At 43.1% G+C, this 17,136-nt stretch overlaps 2 protein-coding genes across 4 annotated transcripts; one reads left to right on the plus strand and one right to left on the minus strand.

The window, feature by feature from the left end:
• Positions 1-1,758: 1,758 nt before the first annotated feature.
• tmem243b (transmembrane protein 243, mitochondrial b) lies at positions 1,759-10,564 on the plus strand. 3 transcript variants are annotated; one of them, XM_042214996.1, is made up of 6 exons: positions 1,759-1,923; positions 2,476-2,572; positions 5,198-5,472; positions 5,699-5,749; positions 6,816-6,920; positions 7,004-10,564. In XM_042214996.1, the coding sequence occupies exons 3-6, from the start codon at positions 5,395-5,397 to the stop codon at positions 7,121-7,123; spliced, it is 354 nt and encodes a 117-aa protein (XP_042070930.1). In that variant the 5' UTR covers positions 1,759-1,923; positions 2,476-2,572; positions 5,198-5,394; the 3' UTR covers positions 7,124-10,564. The 3 variants fall into 3 exon arrangements, with proteins under 3 accessions (XP_042070930.1, XP_042070931.1, XP_005949210.1); XM_042214997.1 differs by lacking the exon at positions 2,476-2,572 and having other exon boundaries at positions 1,759-2,069; XM_005949148.3 differs by lacking the exon at positions 2,476-2,572.
• On the minus strand, positions 9,661-17,136 carry dmtf1 (cyclin D binding myb-like transcription factor 1). The gene is made up of 17 exons (XM_005949149.3): positions 17,034-17,136; positions 15,053-15,168; positions 14,294-14,428; positions 13,883-13,968; positions 13,549-13,660; positions 12,957-13,033; positions 12,717-12,874; positions 12,603-12,635; positions 12,406-12,515; positions 12,093-12,321; positions 11,864-12,015; positions 11,575-11,760; positions 11,218-11,300; positions 10,987-11,145; positions 10,683-10,904; positions 10,253-10,358; positions 9,661-9,794 (listed from the first exon to the last, which is right to left on the minus strand). The coding sequence occupies exons 2-17, from the start codon at positions 15,159-15,161 to the stop codon at positions 9,760-9,762; spliced, it is 1,992 nt and encodes a 663-aa protein (XP_005949211.1). The 5' UTR covers positions 15,162-15,168; positions 17,034-17,136; the 3' UTR covers positions 9,661-9,759.

Here is a 17,136-nt window from a genome sequence, read left to right on the forward strand (position 1 = left end):
TATATATATATATATATATATATATATAATCATATTCTTTAACAGATGAATTAATTCAGCACTGAGCACACAGTTTTCTAACCCTGTAAACCATCTGAGCTGATATAATATGAAAATAATAGGGTTTTTATTTCCACGAGAGTTAGACAGTAGTTAGAAAAACCGATTTAATTATCAAACAAACAGTTTTACTGATGGTTATAGATAATAATGCTTGTGTAAGAAGTTAGACTCAATGCCCGAAAGTGAGTCACGTTATCTTGAAGTGAAGTTGTATTCTGAGAAAATGCTTCAGTTACGTCATTGCAGGAATTTATTTTCTAGAACAGATTTCAAGCAAGCATGAGTTTCTCTTTCTTTGGGTCTGTTTTGCTGGGGTTAATCTCAGGGCTTGTCACACTGCCCTCATGTGATGCTAACATGAGGGGTGAGATTATGTATGGGCCCACTGCTTCTCAGATCTCAGGCTTCCCCCACCTCAAATCAAACCCAGTGGTTATTTAGCTGCCCCTGGATGTGTTTATGCTTATTAACTTGTAATTAAAGAAAGTTGATCCGGCCTTGCTACAGGCAGGAGGTGAGTGAAATACCACTACTCATATTACAGGACTGCTTTAATTAAGTTGCTATGACAGAAGTCTTTTATTCTTCACACCGAACTCCATTCAGAGTTTGAGTGATTTAACTTAGTAGGGTGCTGAAATTATTACGGGAAAATTTTGCTTTTAAATATCCAATTTTTAAAAAATCGTTTTTGTTTACCTGAAATCGTTGTTTGTTTGTTTTTTAAAGAAATGTTTTGTATAAAATAATATATTTACCGGGTTAAACTGCAAAAAACTTAATTTAAAAAACAATTTGTTAAAATAGCCGTGCCTATTAGTGGCCACTGTTACATTACTCTTACTTTTTTTAGACACGGCGCTTTTGGTTATAAACGGCTTTCAAATTGCCAGTTTTGTTTGTGTGTTTGTTTGTTTTGTTGGTTTTTATGGAGTTCGGCCTAAGCGTCGGCCCAACAATAATTCCACTCGCCTTTAACAGCAGAGAGCTTTTAATGGAAACTGGAACTCCCGACATTTTGTATTTGGTGTTTCTTAGAGGGCGCTCGTGAGCTAGTCCGCAATGGACGGCGACACAAAAATGTAAATGTTGCCTTGTTACAATTATCTTCTAAAAATTTTCAACGTATTTTTAAACAAATATGTTTTTACAATGACAAACATCATTCTACTTTAATTTTTTACAGGTTTCAAGTGCAGTTAAAAAAGCATTTCTGTGCTTATTAGGGACGTCACAGCACCATTAGCAACTTTACGGCAGCAGCCATTTTGATTTCAGGCAAGAAGGCGGCAGCATCAGAGAATTTGTAGCAGCTACCTCTTTGTACCATTACGTTCACTCATCTCAGTCAACTAAATATTCTGAACACTTAAACGTTTCCACTATGTTTTATGTACGCATGTTTATCGTCCATACATATGTGCCATCAAGAGTTGCCTACTGTCGTAAATACCTTACCAGGCAACTCAGCAAGCATTGGCAGAATAGGTAAATTTGTTTCACAGCGTGAAAAACTAAAACGTAGAGCCGTTTAATTTCAATTCAGACGCAGAATAAATACGGTGTAACCAAAAAATACAATAAAATGTGACCTTTTAAAGCAATAAGCAAGTCTAAGCAACTATTTTAGCCGTGTATCTACACTCACTCCTGCTCACTGAGGAGCGCCCCCTGTTGCGCTCCAGGGTGAAGTGCAGCCATTTTGAGTACAGTGGGACCGACAGGAAGTGGAATGGCTATCTTACAGATCGGCTGTGATAACAGCTCGATGCGGACCTGCCGGGCTTTAATTCCCTTTAACTGTGACCCCGATCGCTCTGAAGTTGATTCCAGTAGAGTCAACACAGAAGTGGGAGGCAGGTATGTTTCACTGGAAGATTTAGATTAGAGGAAGATTTTTTGGTAAATTTGTGGGCTCTTCTCGAGCAGCCGGGGAGCAGTTGTTTGGAGTTAGCTTAGCTCAGATCACCCGCTTCGGTGCTGGCCCTATCACGGGTAAATCTCAGGTTAGCTTACACTACTGAAGGCAGCTTTAAGGTTACCGTCTTCTTTCCATTTCTATGCATGCTTAATAATATTAATGGATAAGATACGAGCGCTTCTCCAGCGTTTTCTCCTCGTAGTGCTAACATATGGTCGTTAACCCTCAGGTGAAGCTAATGAGCTGTTTTGAGTGAACTTGAGCGATTACAGACACGATAAGCTATATACTGAGCCCGCAGAGTGCACAGCATCAATTTGAGTCAGACTATGTTTTCAAAGCAGATTAAAGCTCTTTAATTTCTCTGTGTTGGAGGACAGTTCAATGCTAAAGACTTTGAGATTTCTGGAAATTGGTATTTACTGAAACAATAATGATTGCTAACAAGTTATTTTCAGTAATTCCCCGTGTTTTTGTTTATTTTTATGCAGCTTGTCTGTGGTTTTATGTCCCTGTAACTTGAAACCAACCATTACTGACAAGAGAGACGTTTTTGACCAAAACTGTGGTCCTGCTAACATTTCAGAGGTAAATAATCAAACCTTCATCACATGGGACTTCGCTGTTTGTGCTTTTTTCATTACAGTAACACACTGTTTACATTTATTAAGCTTTGAGCTCTGTAAAACGTGTAGCACTCTACAAACATTTGTCCAGGTTAAAGCTGATCGATCACAGCTGTGGGAACGTGGTTCCTATCGAGAGTGCTCCTTGGAACCTTTCTGCTGGTGCCACAGTTGCACAAGAGCAGGATGATTGAAGTGTGCACGACACAAGCAAAGAAAGGACATCAGATAACACCCGTGTGTTTGTACCGTGAAAACGCAGGCGCACTCAACTGTCGCGCCACATTTTGTCTGAGATCGACACAAGTGATCTCAGAAACGTGGCATTTACAGTGGAATAGAGTTTAAAAATCAGTTTTAATCATGTTTGATGAGTTTAAAAACTTTCTAAAGTCAGAGGTTTGTGAGAAAATCGTACATATTAAAGCAGCACACATTTGACAAAGATTTTACAGTTTTTCTGCTCATAAATCTGATGTTATAGCCTTATGCTTTTTCCTGGCAAATTCTCGCTGTACTCTGAGAATGACCACTGTTTTATGACTACACAACCTCTCTCTCCTCCTCAGTTTTGCCTGTATCAGTCCTGGTGTGTCTTCATGTGTTTTAAAGTGCAGATTTCGATATTTTCCTCTGATTTGTGCCAGTATGAAGCTGCTGTGTTTGCGTTCTTCCTTTATCGGGGTGTCATTTTTGTTTTTCGGTGCCTCTGTTCAGACTCAGGGTTTCTTGTTAAGCGGCCTAGTGAATCACAAGGCTTAGGAGGAATGTCGCCTTGGGCCGACCGTACGCTCGGTGATAAAGGAGCTGTTGTTTTGCACTCTTGTTTTTTCTGCTGAGAAAGCTTTGCTGAGGGTTTTATTTCCTTTCCTGCCGCCTTCTCACCCAGAAAAGAAGAAACGTCTGCAGCCGCCTTTATGAAAGTGGTGCTTGAATCTGCTGAGAGGATGCATCTGTGCCCATGTGGTGATGTTGTCACCCTGCAGGCTCACATTTTATAGCTTTAGTAAAGTTTAGCTCCACATTGCCAGTATTTCCTGTTAAGGCCCTCAGACTGCAGAGGAGTGACTCAGTGATCAGTGGGACAGCCACTGTGGGCACCACAGTCTAATGTCCACATCTGGCTTTTGTTCATTTTCCTAAAACCAGCTTTGATATCGGTGTCTGAAGAAACTACACCGGATAAAATCTGTGACAGAAACGTGCGCTGGTGCCGCCGACCTTTGACACCAGACTCCTCTTCCAGGATTCAAGGAGCTTTATTGTCATTTCCATCACATGTTAACATGAGGTGGAACGAAATTATGTACACACGGTCCCGGAGCTAAAAGAAACAAAATAATGAAGAAACAGAATTTCTTAAAAAAAAAAAAAGTAATAAATAAGTAGTTGTTGTTATTGTTGTTTTTTTTAACAAACAGAATAACAAGTAATAAAACAATACGATAAATAAGTATTGCGACCTCTGAGTTCAAATAATTTCCTAATATGCTCATCCTTTTTTAAACACTCATGAACTATATTTGTGTTTTTTCTTTAGTCAGGAACTCTCCTGAGATGAAACTCTTTATTTTTGTAACGTTATCAAAGATAACAAAAACAAACAGGATAAAATTAAAATCCGAGCACGAAACTCCAAGCTGCTACGTGCTTTATAGATGGAATTCTCTAATAAACACTTTAAGTGTTTTTAAAGGCTTTATTAAGGTGCAACACAGGAAAATCTGCAGCCTGGGAGAGCCTGGAGGAGGCCGCTGTGTCACCAGTGTAAAGATTTAGCGGTAAATGTGTCCTTATTGGTGTTTTTATAACAACAGAAAATAAAATGGAACGGGCAATGAGGCTGCAGGAGGGTTTATAAGTCGGGGGGCCCGAGGTTCCATTTTATTAATTTTATTTTTTGTTTTTATCACTGCATCCCTCACAGGGGTTTCAAAGCTTCTGTTATAGAGAACAGGCATTGCTGCCTCTGGGGGGATCAGGTGGAATCTTCTTCCAGATGTGGCTGGCTTCTCTGTGCCTCAGCCACAGCTGTCACTTTGTTTTCTATATAAAGTGAATTCTGCTGTGTATGAAATATTAATGGTGTTCATAAGAACTGTGCAGCTGCAGGTGTTTGTTTCAGTTTCACTGCAGAAGCAGAGCGATGTTTTCTGCTTCTCCTCCCGGTTTTCCGTCACACTGTAAAGTAGTGAGGTCAGCGTGTGAGCAAGCAGCGACAGGCTCATGATCTCACTGAGCGGCCTGTGAACCGCCAGACTAACGACACGCTGTAGCTCACAGCTCTTTAAAGGAGTCTATGAGGTTTTGATTTGAGCTTCCTCTTTCTGTACCATTCACTGTATCGATATCAGCAGCTGTGGTTTGTTATCTATCCTAAACAAAGAGGAAGTGAAGCAAGAGGAACTACAGTGTAAATCTTTCTGACGTATCCTTTGATTGGCGGCAGCAGCAGCGGCTGACCACTACTGACAGACAATCATGTCGTTCCTCTGAGAGAAACTTTGACACTCTGATATTTAATGCTTTTCAGGGAGCGCTGCCCACGCTGCCTCTTGTTAACTGTCTCTGTTTTCTGTCACTAAAGTGAAGGAGGAGCAGCAGCAGCCTACCTGGTCCCTTTAGCCCACACCTCTATAATGTCCCCACGGCTCCGCCCACACTGACCGTCTTCTCCCCGGCGTGCAGAAAGACACGGCTAGTATGCAGCAGAACTGTCGCAGCTTTTCCACGAAGTGGCGCTGCTGAGAAACGATCAGTCGGGGCTGTACTGCCGGCGCCGCCATGGATGACTTCACTACAAGGACGTATGGCACGAGTGGCCTGGACAACAGACCGCTGTTTGGAGAGACGTCCGCTCGGGTATGATGTCAGCCATTACTGATGTTTCTGCAGGAGAGCGACTGGGCTGTGTATAAAGAGCAAAAGCTGCTGAGGACTACTTTCAGCAGCGGATTAATCTGAATATTTATTAACTGTTGCTTGTACTGAAGTAATTCATTAGAGTCACTTTAGCTGAAAATGATCAGGTCTGATCAGCAGTGCGTAATCCTCAGGGTGATGCACTCATCTGATCTGTTTCTTGCAGGATCGAATCATCAACACGGCGGTGGGGGGATTTACGTCTGTGGTGGTTCTGGTAAGTTCCGCATCATTCATACAGACCTAAAAAATGTCACCACACCTGCTCTGGCACACAGGAAGAAGCCACTCCTGAGTGGGCGGAGGTGAAACCAGCCAGTCTAGCAGCTGCTGCTCTTCTCCTCTCAGTGCAGTGTCTCAATCTTTTTTTTTTTTTTGGTCCCTGAACATATCTGTCCATCAGCCAGAGACCTCTTTGGTTTAAAACCCATGCTGCTGGTGTCCTAAGATAGAATTACAAAGCCTGACCTTGCCTGTCTGTCTGAAGCTCAGAGTAAGGAGTAGAATACAGGAACTCAAACTTGGGATTATTTTCATAACTGTTAACGGCATCATTTAACATTTGTGCAGCTAAATTATCCACCAGGTAGCTGGATATCCTTACGGCTAATGATTTGTCAATCACAAGCTGTGAACCAATGAGCATACCTCAGGTAACCCTCCTTTCAACCAAACCAAACCAAAGTTCACCAGCTTTTATCTTTTCTTCAGTGTGCCTAAAAACGTGGGACTGAGCCAGTAAGTTTATCAGAAAAGTGTTTCCCGAGGGTCAGCGACATCTCGCCCTGGAGCTATCGGCCATATTGGATGTGATATTAAAAACAGGTCGTGAGGGGAGAATGTTGTTCCCAGACCTGGTGTTGCTAGGTGAAATCGCAGCTGTCTATGGTTTCCTGTAGGCTGCACACGAGACATCAGCATATCTGCAAACACTCACTGAGTGGAACGGCATTAAAACCCCAAAAAGTGGGGGGCAAACAGAAAATGGAACATTCACCTTCAAAGTAAAAGTTGCACATTTTGAAACATGAGCCCTGAGATCAAACCCTTACTTTCAAGGACAACGCTTTCAGTTTGTGTCGCATGACCAGAATGGACAAGTTCATGTCAGCTGACTGCAAAACGGTTGCACGACCAAAAGTGTTAGCAACCACAGCTATCAGAAGTCTTTACCATCTCTGGCTGCGACTGTCGCTTCATGCAGGTTGTGCTCAAAAGAACGTACAGAAGAGTGACGTATGTTCACTAGCATGTATTTTTATTCATGAGCATTTGTTTTGCAGGTGACTGTCATCTGTTCCTTTGTGTTTCCCACGATGCCTCCGCGGCCGCTGAACATCTTCTTCGCCGTGTGCATCCTGCTGACCTGCAGCTCTACGTTAGTGCTGGTAAACAAACATGGCTAAATGCTCACGCAAAGGTCGCCGGGTCACAGAAGGGAGCCTTTAAACGTCTGTTCTCTGTCTTGCAGATATTCTGGTACCGGCAGGGCAACCTGGAGCCCAAATTCAGGAATCTGATCTACTTCATGCTGGCGTCCATCGTGCTGCTGTGTATATGTGCCAACCTCTACTTCCATGACGTCAGGTAAAGGCAGGGCCAAGGAAGCGGGAACAAGGGAACACGTAGCCGTCATGAGCAGGACCAGCGTGAAGGAGTCACATGACCAAAATAATAACTGTTACATAAACTTGAACCTGGTGTGGAATCAGCACCAGTGGGAACTGTGCACAGAGACTTGACTCAGTGTGGGATGATGATGATGATGTACTGTAAGAGGCGACAAACTGCTGGAGCACAACACACAACAACACACAGTCGACTGTTTACACGCACGAAAAATCCACCTCTGATTCTCAGAGTCGCTTTAAATCTGACGTCTTTTTTACATTTATCTTTCCTTCACTCTCACGTTTGATCTGCAGTTCTTTAAAGATATGAGTTTTGATCATTAAACTCCAACAAAACGCCATCAAAGGTCCCATTAACAGGACAGCAGGAGGCAGGAATGCAGGCTGGATGTCAGAGAGCTCCTTTACTCACCAGCTTCGCTCTGTTTTTTCCCACCCCACTCATATTTAAGGGGCCGACAACACCAGAGAGGAAGTGTCCAAAAACAAAACCTGTAGTGGCCACTAGAGGCTGGCACCAGCAGTGAGTCGGTAGACTCCCTTGTTAAAACACAGAAATAAACATATTTTTATCCTGATACACTGTTCAAACCTTTAACAGCTGCGGCAGAGATGAACCATGGTGGTGCCCAACAAACCTGAGACGTCACAATGGCCATGTCCATCGTTTATATACAGACTGTGGACATTATGAAGGCATAAACATGTTTTATCCTAAATCTACTTCCAAAGTGGACTCTTCAGAACAATTCAAACATAGAGAAGCTCACAAAGGGAACAAAGGACCAGGCCACTGTCATACCATAACCTCATCTTATCTGTTAGTCTGAGAATCTGCTAATTATGGATTATAGTATGCCATGCCACCACCACCCCTTCTCAGGAGAGAAAACGGAAGCTAATGGTGGTGTGTGGTCTGTTACCATTAACTAATATAAAAACCCATAGTGGTGCATTCAGGGGGCTTTCTGTCCTCAGCCCAAATTCAGATGTATTCTGCTGCTGTTACCTGCTCAGGTGAGAACCAGGTGGGCTTTTCCTTTAACCTGGATGCAGGCTGTGAGCATGGAGGGAAGCAGCAGTTCAGTACTGTAGACGTTAGCAGGCGGCTGTAGCAGCACATCGGAAATATGCAAACCTGTGTTTTCTCCGTCTGTCGGCTTCTGATAACCGTGTATGTAATTACTGTCCACATGTGGCTGAGAGGATTTTAAGTTGGAGTTAAATGCCGAATTACACCGACTGCCAATTCTTTGCACTAAGCATTTCTAAATCACACACACTCTCTCTCTACCCTTTTTCTCTCTCAGGCCAGCTGTAGCACCCGTGGAAATGAATGAAAGCTTTGTAAATGGCTTTACCCATAAAGCTGTGTCACTGTTATTAATCTGGCTGTTTCAGATCCATTCAGTCCTCAAGCATCCATTCGTCCTGCTGCTCCTGCTTTATGACCTGTTATTCATATAAGGTTTTCAGTTTTCCAATTTTCCAAAAAACACCATCGAGGGTTTAAAAGCCTTCAGATCCTCTTTTCAATAAAGTAAAAAAAAAAAAAAAACAGGAGCGGGAGGTTATTTTCCATCTAAAGATAATAAACCTAACAGAAAGAAGACAGAAAACTAACTAGTAGCGACGTTTGGTAGGTTGAACGATGATCAGGTAGAATCTGATCCGTCCACAGCACGAGGCAGCATTAGCAACCAGGGAACAATGGCAAGAAGAACCCTGGTGCTTAATTAGTTTGGAGTAAATCCTCCAACCGGCCTGTTTAAAGGGCTGGTTCGCCCAGAATTACCAAACCAGACTATAAACTGGATTCCTCATTAATCATGCAAGGCTGCTTTTGTTTACACCAACCGTAAGAAATCACTGCCTCTGTGGGCAGCTATAACTTCTGACCAGTTCAAGCAAAACTCACAAAAAACATCAAAACCAGCAGCACTCCCATCTCTGCGCCATCTGTTGGAATGAATGCTCTCTGAGGGACTATTTTCAGCTGCGGATAAATCCAGCGGGTGTTACAGGCGTTACCAGCTATGAAACAATAGAAACAGAGCTGTGTGTTACAGAGGAACAGGATAAACCTCTTTAGGGCAAATAAGCCCAGCCTTTCACAATAAAAGCCAACCTGACCACAGCTTCAGGATTATGTTTTTTTTTACTTTAAAATTTCACATAAGTTCCTGCTGAAAACAGCAGTTTACGATTTAAAGTCTTCAAAAATGAGCATAAATAAATAAAGGTGTACTTAAGTCATGAAAAAACAGGTGGAAAATGTGTAACATTGAACTATTCCTTTGAGTTCTGTTGATCATTGTCACCAGCCCGACAAAACAACTTCATGTAAAATGAAAAAGGATGATTTTTCAGATCCAAGGGTCCATTCACATAAAGTGTCCAGGCTTTAGAGTCTCTTTGGCACTGCGGTCATTTCATTCAGGGACTCCAAAAATGTTCCGTTTAGTTTTAAAGTGCTTGCATCCGTTAAAGAGGAAACTGGAAGCAGGAGAGGAGGGAGTATCACAGTCTGACATGCCGGGTCAAGCCCAAGGGTGGAGGTGTCGCCCTGAGCGACAGCTGCAGCGGGAAGTCCGACTCAGTCAGAGACTTCCTGGTTTTCCAAGATGGGATCTGATGAAAAACAGAAAGGAAGTGATGCTCAGGTGAAATTCGTGCAGCAGTATGAATACTCTGATTACACACTTAGAGAGAAACTTCAGGCTATATTTTTCATGTTAAACAATTCATGTTTCTTTAATTTATTTTTCTATTTTTAATCATCAGAATTTCCAAGTGCACCACAGGGGTAGAGGGCATCAGATTTGGAAGCCTGGGTATTTTCACCACCCCGCCATACAGCTGGGTGGCGTGGACACTAAAGCACAACCTCATCATTTAAAAGACACGAAGGCTTAAAAACCCAATCAAACAGTTTGAATTTAAAGCAGCGCACGCAGCACACAGGGACTCGTCTCTGAGCAGTAAAGGAGATGCTGAGCCTCATGGGTCACGGTTGCCATAGTTTCACTGACAGGAGGCAGAGCATAGATTCGCAGTTACGTTCTACTTTAACTGTGTGTGCGTGTTACCCGTTAGTGTGCTACTGATGTTGGGAGGAGACACGATCAGCACGGCGCTCCCAGACGTTATCCCAGAATGCACCATTGGAGCCTCCATCGGGGGGGAACGCAGGCCCTGACACACACACAAACACACACTGTTGTATTGTTCAGTCATCATTGTGTGCTCCCTCTGGGTACAAGGACAACACAGCTGACTTGGTTGTGTTGTGACCCCACCCTCCCCCCTTGTTTTTTCTCACTGTACAAATATATCTATTTGTTTTGTTTAAGTTAAAATTCTTACATATTCTGGTCATAAAAAAGTTTTAATCCACAAAACTGGCTTCTATTATTTTGTCCACCCCTTTATTTCTCAACAAAAACAGAACGATACTAACAGAAGCTTTTCGAATTAAAAGCATGCAAACAACGTGTGAGGAAAAACAGAAGCTTCTACTTTGTCTGTGTCACTGAAGCCATTCGTCATTGGCTCCTGAGTTTCCGTGACGACACTCTCCGACCCCTCCAACAGACTTGCGGCGTCGAGACGATCGTCCTGGCCCCGGGTCTCAGTCTCCACCACCAGCTGCTGCTGGCTGAGGGCTTCAGAGGAGGAGGAGGCGGGGTCAGAGGCGACAGTCTGGATGATGACGCCATCGCTGGAGCAGAGACTGTCGGCCTGGAGATGGAAAGCATGTGAAAAGACACACACACACACACACACACACACACGTTTACCCTCAGCAGGGCAATAAACTGACCGACAGACTGTGGAGGATAATGTGTTCATGAGACGAGGGCGAGGAGCTCGTCGTCAGGGTAACGGTGCTGTTATTGGCTAAGCTCAATGGAAGGCCCTGATTGGGTGTCGTCTGGAGGTAGTAGGTTCCCGGGGTGCCGGTGGGCTGCAGGTGGAACGACTGCACAAAGAAAAGGTTTTAAATTCATTCATATTCATGTATCTTATTGTGAAAGGCGCTCGTGGTGCTTACCGGCAGGATCTCAAAGGTCTGCAGCGCTCCAGCATTCAGTGTGATGGTCTCGCTGTCGCTAGCTGCTGCCGCTGAATCTGACGCTAACACAGAAACACAAACAGAGCAACAGTCAGAGGTCTCGCTGTCAGGACAAGAACATCTTCAGCTGCAGGCAGCACACCTGTTACACGCTGTCCAACAGGTAAACCTCAGTCACCTTCTTCTCTGATTCATCAGCGTAGTCTGGTTCTAATTCTTCTTCTTCTATGGTGGTTTAGTATCTCCATAAAAAAAAAAAAATAGTGTGGCCACAGCAGCAGCACACGCAGAGGAAGTGAACATGTGGGTGGTGTAGTGCAGGCGTGCGAGGCTCACCCAGGTGTGTGATCTGCAGCGGGATCTGTAAGGGAATCTGCAGTGCAGCCACAGAGCTAGGGGCGGGGCTGGCTCCGCCACTGTTCTCGTCTAATCGGGTGAGTCGGATCTGAAGGGAGGAGGGGCTGCCCGGAACAGATGCCGACTGCGAGGAGGCCATGAGCTCCTGGAGGCCCTTCAGGAGGACTAGAGACGGAAACCACATCACGAGATTTTAATAATAGAAGAAGAGAATCTTAACATGAGGAAATAAATGACGGTATTAATTTGTGTGTGTGTGTATCCATACCACTGAAGGGGATGTCCTTGTGATTGGCCACTTGTCTCTTGATGCTCCACCACTTTGATCGGAGCCACTGGGGTGATCGAACGCTGCTCCATCCGCCGGCGAGATCCTCCCACTTAATTTCATTCTCATCATCCACATCAAGCTCTGATATCCTGAAACACGGTATCAAGCTTACACATGGTTTACTATGCTCGCTCATACACACGTGTGCACGCCCACACCGCCGTACCTGCGTACAAGATTCAAGTCATCTTCCTTCGTCCACTCAGTTCCTCCACTGTGCTTCCAGTTCAGGTAGTTCAGCCATTTAGACCGACACTGCTTTTCTGAGCGTGTGCGGACTCGATCAGCCACCGTCGCCCATGACACGCCTCCTGTGACCGCCGACCCCGGTGACACCCCTGCCATCTCGTATACGACCTCGGCAAGCCGTCGCTCCTCGTCCTCGCTCCATTTACCTGGTTTTTAAAAACAGAGCGAATTTCAAAATAAAAGCAAGCATTTAAATATCTCTACAAGTACAAACGGCTGCTGTGCAGTACCTGTGTTGCACGTGTCCTTCATCAGCCGGCAGCGATCTTTCACAGAGGATGCACTGCGACCTAGTGCAGCACCGATAGTCGCCCAGTCGTTCCCGTGTTTCTCCCTCAACCTAAACGCATCACATATAAACACGGGTTAGTGTGAAATCCATTTTACACGGTCATCAAGCGCTCGTTAAAAACAAAGTTGTACTTACGCCTTCAGCTTCTCGATCTCATCAGGAGTGTACCTAAGACACAAACCACTCCTTAAACAAAAACCAACAAACTTGCACTGCCTTTCTTACACCATCTTTTCTCTGTGCACTCACTTGCCGACATGGTTGCGGTTGTCGTACATCCGGAGGACTCGTCTGTAGACGGCAAACAGCGGCCTGTTCAATCCCAACGCCACGGAGCGGTAGAAGTCCTTCCTCTCCTCTTTGGACATCTCAAAGATGATCTCTGCCGGGTCCTCGATGCCGCGGCCCTGAGATCGTGGCCACAAGAACAGTTTAACGTCATCAGACGTCACAGAGGCAGAAATTATGTCAGGGACCAACCCCACGTACCTTCACATACTGGTCGATGTTCCTCATGAGGATGTCAATCTCCTCTTTAGACCACATGCCCTGTTTCCACTTATGACCTGAAAAGGAAGAGACATGAAAACCTGCATTGTTTCTAATGAACAGCAGGGGGCGACTCGTCTGGACTCCAGCCATATGAAAGTCTTTCCTGAGGAGTTCATGGTTCCAGTCGCTGGTTTGAGTAAAAAATTATGTTTATTTTATACATTCTGGTTTCATTTAAAGTCAAAAAGGAGAAGAAAAATCAGCTTTTAACCAGACTTTTTTTTTCCTTTGTTAAGTTTGGCTTTATTAGAACTTTTTATTGTGTACTTTGCTGCTGCTAACGGACTCCAACATCCATCGAGGCGGACTACGAGGTGTGCAGTAGGAGTCCTAAATAAACATCATGCTGTCTTCAACGGGACTCTAAACTAGAGTCTGACACCATGAAGTCATCAGGAAAGAGTTCACTGAGCTCATTTTCACACAGACTTCCAAACAGTCTGACTTCTTTTGGGCCGTGCTGTTTTCTCTAAGCCTCTCAGTGAGCTGCATTCACTGTCTGCTACAGAGGTTCTGGCCTCGTTGGTACCTTTATTAGCCAGCGTGTCTTTGTCTTCTTTAGTTGTGAACCAGGCCTGACTGACAGGCGACACCTCCGTCTTCTGATTGGCTGAGAGGGAGTCTTCATCTTCCTGTAGGATCTGCAAACACAAAGTGATCAAAATGAAAACCTCTGTTCAGTCACACCCCGTTCTCTTACATTTAATCCATTTCATATAAATAAAACTCCTTTTTGTTTTCCGCCACTTTGTTTTTATTAAAGTAGAAACAGCTCACTTTTAACTGGTGGCTCATCCTTACAGGAAACTACACAGAGCAAACACAGAACGCTTAGAATAAGAAAAAAGGAGCCTGAGCACCACCTGAATCTGAGTGACGCTGTCCTCAGAGAGCTCGTCCGCCGTGGGCGTCATCGTCACCTCAAAGGTCTCCGCCTGAGTGTCCGACACTGAGAAACGACACGGAAAATCTTTTACCCTCGAACCTTATTATCCCAAACAACTTCACATATCTGAAGCTTTATTTGTGCCATTTAATGCAGACATTAACAGCATACACCATAAACCAGCATGAGGATGATGACATCACCAGCAGGTACTTTCTGGCTAAGGAGACCAGGATCTGAACAATCTGAGTTACCTCACTTGTATTTTCTGTTATTTTTGCTGGATTTGAGTAAATTTAGAGTTTGAGTAAATGAAAACCCTCTGATCAGGATGCAGCTGCAGCAGCTGTTAGCAGGAACCGTGTGAGGTGATTTCAGTGTGACTCACTGTAGTCATGAACAGGGAACGGTCCAGCGCTCGTCTGACCTGGCAACGTGACCACGGAGAACTGAGGCGTGTCCGAGTTTTCCTGCTCGTGTGTGGAGAGTCGCAGCTTCTTCTGGAGTGGCTCCGAGTCCTCGTCTGCACACACACACACACACACACAATTATTTCTATAGCCTTAATCTGACAAAAACATCATCTAAAGTTTTTGTTGTTATTTTTAGTTTCACTTTTATATTAATTGGGTTTTTCTTACGTATACGTTTTAAGAAGTGTCACATTTATTAGAAAAAACAACAATTTTTTTTTAAAAAATTGGGTAATTTCAAAACTTGGAAAATTATCAGGAGAAAAATTCATTTATGAGGAAGAAAAGACAAATTATCAGAAAAAAATGACCAATTTACATGCCTTAAAAAAATTCAAAAAAACTTAAAAAATGAAATATATGAGGAAAACGCTCAAATTTATAGGAAAAATGACAAGAAAACATCACAAATTTGAACCCTGGCTGTTCTGTTTCCACTCAGGTGCAGTGTAAGAGAAACAAACCCACAGGAGCAAAAATAAATAAATAAATAAATAAATGTGACAATTAAAAAAAAAAGTGTTTAAATTTAATCAAAATCACCACACAGAATGTTAAAATTAAAAACCCTGAACATACTTTAAGTGTACTGATTAGTTACTGATGGGATTTGTGTGTGTGTGTGTGTGTGTGTGTGTGTGTGTGTGTGTGTGTGTGTGTGTGTGTGGACCCACCAGAGGGAGGACAGTGCAGTATGATGCTTCCATCACTGTCCTGAGTGAGCGTGACAGATTTGACGGTTTCTAAAGCGCCGGCGTCGTCGTCCTCTGCTGCTAAACTCATCCTGCAGCTGCAGAGAGACACAAAGACGAACTCAGAGCGATTTCACAGCCACAGGTGTTCTCAGGTACTAATTTCTCTACGAACACACCAAATTATCACAATTTGGTATGTTCATAGTAGGCTGCAAAGCGGCTTGTAAGTTAGAGGCGCCCTATATAGGATTATTCTCTTTTTTCTTGATCAGCGTCTGCTATACTCAATGATATAATAGAAGAAGTGCTGAAGCAGCTTCTTTGGTATTTACAGGGTTCAACCGGCTGTTATTTTGGCATCAAACACCTCAGGGTCACCTCAATCAGTTAGAAACCTTCATAAGAAAAACTATTTACAGCAAAGATCTGCAAGGACTGGGACGGATTTTGACTCTGTGGGTGCCTGAAGATGGGAAAATCAAGATTTCTACACACTAGATCTGACTAATGACTAATCTCAGTCCTGATTAAGCTTGTTAATTATTTGCTTCTTTAAAAAAAATTGTAATAAAATGTCACTTTCCAAGTGAGTCATTTTTCTGTCCAACCATCAGGGTTTTTCTAGCTCCAAATGGGTCATTTGGGTGATTGATCACATAATTATATTTTATAAATATGTACATATATTATATACATAAAAAAAAATCACACTAACTGCCTAAAACTCAAATTTCACTGACAGTGATAAAATAATAACAACAACAACAATAATAATAATAAAAACAATGCGCATGGCACAGTTAGCACCCTCTTAATAAAAAGAAGCACAACACGGTAAATAAAACATCATTTATTAATTTTAGGTGAGGTATAGAAGTGTTGCTTTTGTAATTTTTAAGACATGTTATGATGCTGAGTTTGCAAAAATGAAAGTATCAAATGTTTTAGCAGATGTTTTTTATAATGAAAAAGAGCTGATAGGCAACTAAACTAAAAATCACAGTCAGAACTCCCTTCTGAAATCTGACACTTTAAGCTAAGCGCCATCACTGTGACTCAGTTCCAGCAGTGTCACTGTAGATGTGTGATGCATGTGATCTTACACCGGTTTATGAAGACAATAAATACTGTAAACCATACAAGTTAACATGTGTTACTTTTATTGTGTACACGCCAAGCTCCTTTGAAAAACAGAAGGATTAAAAGAAAAATTGAATGCTCACAGTTCTTTTCCCCAACAATAAAGTATAATAACATTTGTTATTATCAGATGCGGCCGGTAAATTCAGGGGAGTACCTATCATTTTTTACGTGATTTATAAAATGTAATAATTCTACCCTGCTCGCTGCCGCCCCCCACTGTTTTGAGGGGAAATATAACAAACAAAGAAAGGTGTAAATTATTTTCAAATATTCCGCATTTCTTTGACAGCGAGTTCACAGAATTTAAGTCTTTAATGTTTTCCTTCAATTTACGATCAATGATATGTTTACTGGCATTTAATTATCAAAACTCTATCAAATTTGGAGGTTTTTAAACGGAGTTTGGCGGACGCTGCTGTGCATCGTTATTTACACTGATGAAAAGATCGATTCTGCGCAGACTAACGCATCTTTAATGGTACGCTTACATGAATATTAGAAAAGAGACCAGCGCTGTTCTAACACAGAAGCTGTAATGTGATACGAACAAAGACCGGCATTCCCAACACTCAGTGCCGCTGACTCCATGCTAACCGTTAGCCTGCTGAAAGCTAAGCAGCTGAATGAAAGACGAAAACTCTCCGGCGCCATGTTAGTCGACAAGCTGCAGCTTATGGCGTCTGTGCAGTTTGACACTGTTTTTGCGCTTTATTCTCGGCTTTGGTGCAGTTTTTACGGCTCCGAGTTTTCTCCGCACCTCTCACTGGCTTCGACTACCAAACAGACGGTGAATTTTACTTTTGATTTGGCTACTTACTTCCTGTTTTTAGTCCGGGAACTTGCAAGTTACCAGGATGAAGGTAAGTGCCAGGATGGAGGCTCGGCTGCGCGAAGGCCAGCGGGTTGCCAGGTCCGTACAG

This window comes from Haplochromis burtoni, unplaced genomic scaffold (genome assembly GCF_018398535.1).
Source record: "Haplochromis burtoni strain Fernald_Lab_line unplaced genomic scaffold, NCSU_Asbu1 Contig_638, whole genome shotgun sequence".
Taxonomy (NCBI): Eukaryota; Metazoa; Chordata; class Actinopteri; order Cichliformes; family Cichlidae; genus Haplochromis; species Haplochromis burtoni.

Coding starts and splice junctions, on each gene's coding strand:
- dmtf1 (XM_005949149.3), bottom strand. CDS start 15,161: ATGAGTTTAGCAGCAGAGGACGACGACGCCGGCGCTTTAGAAACCGTC. Junction 12,875..12,956: donor ACATCGACCAGTATGTGAAG/GTACGTGGGGTT, acceptor CCACGATCTCAG/GGCCGCGGCATCGAGGACCC. Junction 12,516..12,602: donor GAGATCGAGAAGCTGAAGGC/GTAAGTACAACT, acceptor TGATGCGTTTAG/GTTGAGGGAGAAACACGGGA.
- tmem243b (XM_042214997.1), top strand. CDS start 5,395: ATGGATGACTTCACTACAAGGACGTATGGCACGAGTGGCCTGGACAAC. Junction 5,750..6,815: donor TTACGTCTGTGGTGGTTCTG/GTAAGTTCCGCA, acceptor TTTGTTTTGCAG/GTGACTGTCATCTGTTCCTT. Junction 6,921..7,003: donor GCAGCTCTACGTTAGTGCTG/GTAAACAAACAT, acceptor TCTGTCTTGCAG/ATATTCTGGTACCGGCAGGG.